This window comes from Elephantulus edwardii, unplaced genomic scaffold (genome assembly GCF_000299155.1).
Source record: "Elephantulus edwardii isolate Elephantulus edwardi_28Jun2011 unplaced genomic scaffold, EleEdw1.0 scaffold00407, whole genome shotgun sequence".
Classification (NCBI taxonomy): Eukaryota; Metazoa; Chordata; class Mammalia; order Macroscelidea; family Macroscelididae; genus Elephantulus; species Elephantulus edwardii.
Window position 1 is genome coordinate 1,211,189 of NW_006400157.1, and position 3,921 is coordinate 1,215,109.

At 39.1% G+C, this 3,921-nt stretch overlaps 1 protein-coding gene across 1 annotated transcript in view; it reads left to right on the forward strand.

Moving 5' to 3' along the window:
• The window catches only part of LOC102862673 (amine oxidase [flavin-containing] A-like), a 232,016-nt gene that overhangs the window by 67,980 nt on the left and 160,115 nt on the right, over positions 1–3,921 (forward strand). The window contains exon 2 of the mRNA XM_006902403.1: positions 3,581–3,675. Within this exon, the coding sequence (XP_006902465.1) occupies positions 3,581–3,675 (95 nt within the window). The remainder of the gene's footprint in view (positions 1–3,580; positions 3,676–3,921) is intronic.

Here is a 3,921-nt window from a genome sequence, read left to right on the forward strand (position 1 = left end):
ATGTTTTGCATTGTTTCTTTTAACTCCTCCTGGTCTTTGCTTGTAACATCTTTTAATTCATCAAGTTTGTCTTTCATCCATTGGAAATATTCAACCATGTTCTTTTAAATTCTGTATCAGAAAGTTCCATCAGGCTTTCTGGCTTCAGGAAATCCATTCATTTTTTTAGGGAGCTATCTTGCTTTAGGCTTGTGTGGTGAGTGAGGTACCCTGTTTCTTTTGGGACATTGATGTGGTAGAGGTGATAACTGGTTCTTGATTTGACATCACTGCTCCTCTGTTGAGATACCAAGGATCTCTCTGTTGTTTGAGTTAGCGGGACCAACATGGTCAGGCAAGACAGGAGTTTGTAGCCCAAAGAAACTTAATCTTCAATGTTAAACGTGCTTTGCAGGGGAGGTTGATAAATCCTATAGATACGGTATATATTTTTTTGTCTTCCTGGCCCGAGAGCCCCCAAATTTAAAGCTGGCTCTGCCGCACAGATTGCTGGGACTCATAGTTTCCGTTCATGTGCGGCGTGGGTGGGAGGAAAAAGGGTAGGTCCCGCAGCAGTGTTTGAATGGACCCTGGCCCCTTCTCCCTGCTTAAATTCTAAACTACAGATTTTTTTTGGTTTGTTTTTTTTTTTGTCATGGAGTAGTTATAGTACTTGCTCACAGAACCTTGCTCAGTAGAACCTTATGTCCTCAGTAGTGTCATTGTTGTTATTATTAGGTGTCACTGAGTACAGCTCATAGCAACCCTATAAATAACAGAGTGAACCTTGTCCTATCCTGTGCCATCCTCTTCAACTCTGACATACATGAGGCCACTGCTACAGTCACTGTGTCATTCCGTCTCCTTGGAGGTCTTCCTCTCTTTCACTGGCCCTCCACTTTTCCAAGCATGATGTCTTTTTGTAAGCCTCCCCAATCAACATATGCAAAGTATGAGAGATGAAGCTTCACCATCTTTTCCTGCAAGAAGCACTCTAGCTGATTTTTCCCCGAAGATATATTAGTTTGTCAACTGACCATCCATGGGATATTAATTACTTTCTTCCAACACCACAGTTCAAAGGGATCACTTCTTCTTTTGTCATCCTTATTCATTGTCTAGCTCACAGATGTGTAACAAGTGATTTAAAAAACCACAGCCTGGCAAACTTTAGTAGCCTAGTGGCAAGAAGCTATAATACTGCAGTCTCAGATGTGTGTGGTTCATATCTACTAGATGCTCTGCTGGAGAAGGAGGGACAATCTCCTCCTGTACCAATCAGATATGATTTGATGGTACACACACACACACACACACACACACACACACACAGACCGTGGCCTGTGTCAGGTGCATCTTCTTCTTCAAATTGACGTCATTACTCCTTAAGTGTTTTTGAGTGGTTCCTCACAGTCTTATTTCTTGACTGTTGGTACAAAGTTGCTGATTGTGGATCCAAGCAAGATTAAATCATTGACAACTTCAATCCTTTCTCCATCTCTCATGATGTTGCTTATTGCTCCAGTGGTGAAGACCTTTGTTTTCTTGATGTTGAGATGTAAACCATACTGAAGGCTGTAGTCCTTGATCTTTTGCAGTAATTATTTTACGTCCTCCTCCCTTTCAGCAAAGAAGCTTGTATTATCTGCATAACAGAAGTTATTGATAGTCTTTTTCGGATCCTGATGCCACATTCTTTTTTTTTTTCCATTTTCCTCCCTGACCACCCCTCCCCCCAGTTCGCTTTTATCTTTAAAAAGAAAAAAAATATATTTTGTTGTTATAGAATCCCCGCCCTCTGAATTCCACAGTCCACTTTACTATGTATTTCTTTTTCTGGAATCTTTTCGTGAAAATAATACCTAATCATATATTCATTTAAACAGTTCTCTCCCTCATCTGTTTCAATGCAATTAACATTATTTAACTCCTCTTTTCTTAAGTTCCCCCTAACCTCAATGTCTTGTTTTACAAGAGTGACACAATGCAGTATTTGTCATTTTGTGACTGAAGTATTTCACTCAGTATAATGTCCTCCACGGTCACCCATTTTGTAAAATATTTCATGAGTTCCTTATTTTTCAATGCAGCATAGTATTCCATTGTGTAAATATACCAGAGCTTCTCTATCTGTTCGTTTGTTGCTGGACACTTGGGTTGCTTCCAACTCTTTGCTATTGTGAACAAAACTGCAATAAACATACGTGTGCATATATCTACTTGGGTGACATTTCTGATTTCTTTAGGTTATATTCCCAGTAGCGGAATTGCTGAGTCAAGTAGTATTTCTATTTCTAACTTTTTAAGAAAGTACCCCATTGCCTTTCATAATGGTCGCACCATTTTACACTCCCACCAACAGTGAATAAGTGTTCCACTTTCTCCACAACCTCTTCAATATTTGTTTTTCACTGCCATGTCAAATTTTGCTATTCTTACTGGGGGTTTTAGGTTTTTTGTTTGTTTGTTCGTTTGTTTTTTAATTTCCATCTTTCTTAGAGCTAGAGATTTTGAACACTTCTATATGTGTTCGCCATCTGAATGTCTTCTTTGGTGAAGTGTCTGTTCATATTCTGTGCCTATTTTTCAATTGGGTTATTTACCGTTATCTTGTTGTGGTGCTCGAATATTCTATAAATTCTAGATATAAGTCCCTTATCAGATATGTCATTTCCAAATATTTTTTCCCAGTCTGTGGCTTCCATTTTTACCCTGTTGGAGAAGGTTTTGTATGTGCATAGGGATTTGATTCTTAAAAGGTTCCATTCATCTATTTTATCCTCTCCTTGTTGTCGGTGTCATATTCTTTTTCATAGAGTCCAGCTTCACAAATCATTTGCTCACCATACAGACTGGTGGGAGCTCTGGTTGTATAGTGGCAAGAAGCTGAGCTGTAATCCGAAGTCATACACTTCAAATGCACCACCTGTTCCACAGGAGAAAGATGGGCAATCTTCTCCCATGCGATAAAACCTGCTGGAGGGTCACCTATGGGTTGGTTCTGACTCAGTGGTACACAACAACAACATACAGACTGAATAGGTATGGATAAAGGATACATCCCTGACCCATAATCTACCTATTTTGAATCATACAATGTTACCATTGTTCCAATTGGAGAAAAGCTTCTAGGTAAAGATTTCACTTGAGCACAATTAAGTATTCTATGATTCCCATTCTTTTCCTTTTCAGCCATAGTCTGTTATGATCCACATAGTCAGATGTCTTTGCATACTCAATGAAGCACTTATTCTTATGGTGTTCTCTGCTTTCAGCTAGTCATTAGGTTGTTAAATGTTATCAAGGTGGCTCCAACTCTTAGAAACCTGACATACAACAGAATGAACCTCTCACAATTTGGGTAACAACCTGACAGCAGTACACTATCCTACCAAGGCTCCTTAAACTATCCCTATTAAGTGATTACTTTATGTTTGCAGTTCTTTTTAAGGTATAGTGTAATAAATGAGCTATCAAATTAGTAGGCATTTAAAAATCACTTTGAATTGCTCTTGCTAATCACCCACCTGTTTACATATCTAAATCTTCAAAATCTAGCATTTTTATGTTAATATGTTCTTGCATTTTGTTTTTGCTTTAGGATTGGCAGCTGCCAAACTCTTAGCCAAACATGAAGTTGATGTTTTGGTCTTGGAAGCCCGAGACAGAGTTGGAGGAAGAACGTATACTGTGAGGGTAAGTGATGGTAATATTTTGTGTACAAAATAAAATTCACACAAATGTAGTCCTCAGATCAGTGTCTGTTCTCTTTGTTATTGTTGTTGTTATGTGCCATCAAGTTGCCTGCGACTCATAGCGACCCTATGTACAAGAGCTCCATACGCTCTTCTATCCTGTGCCAACCTAGCCATCTCAAACGCACTTATCCCCACCTCTCCAGTCACAGAATCGATCCATCTCATCAAAGGTCTTCCTCTCCTT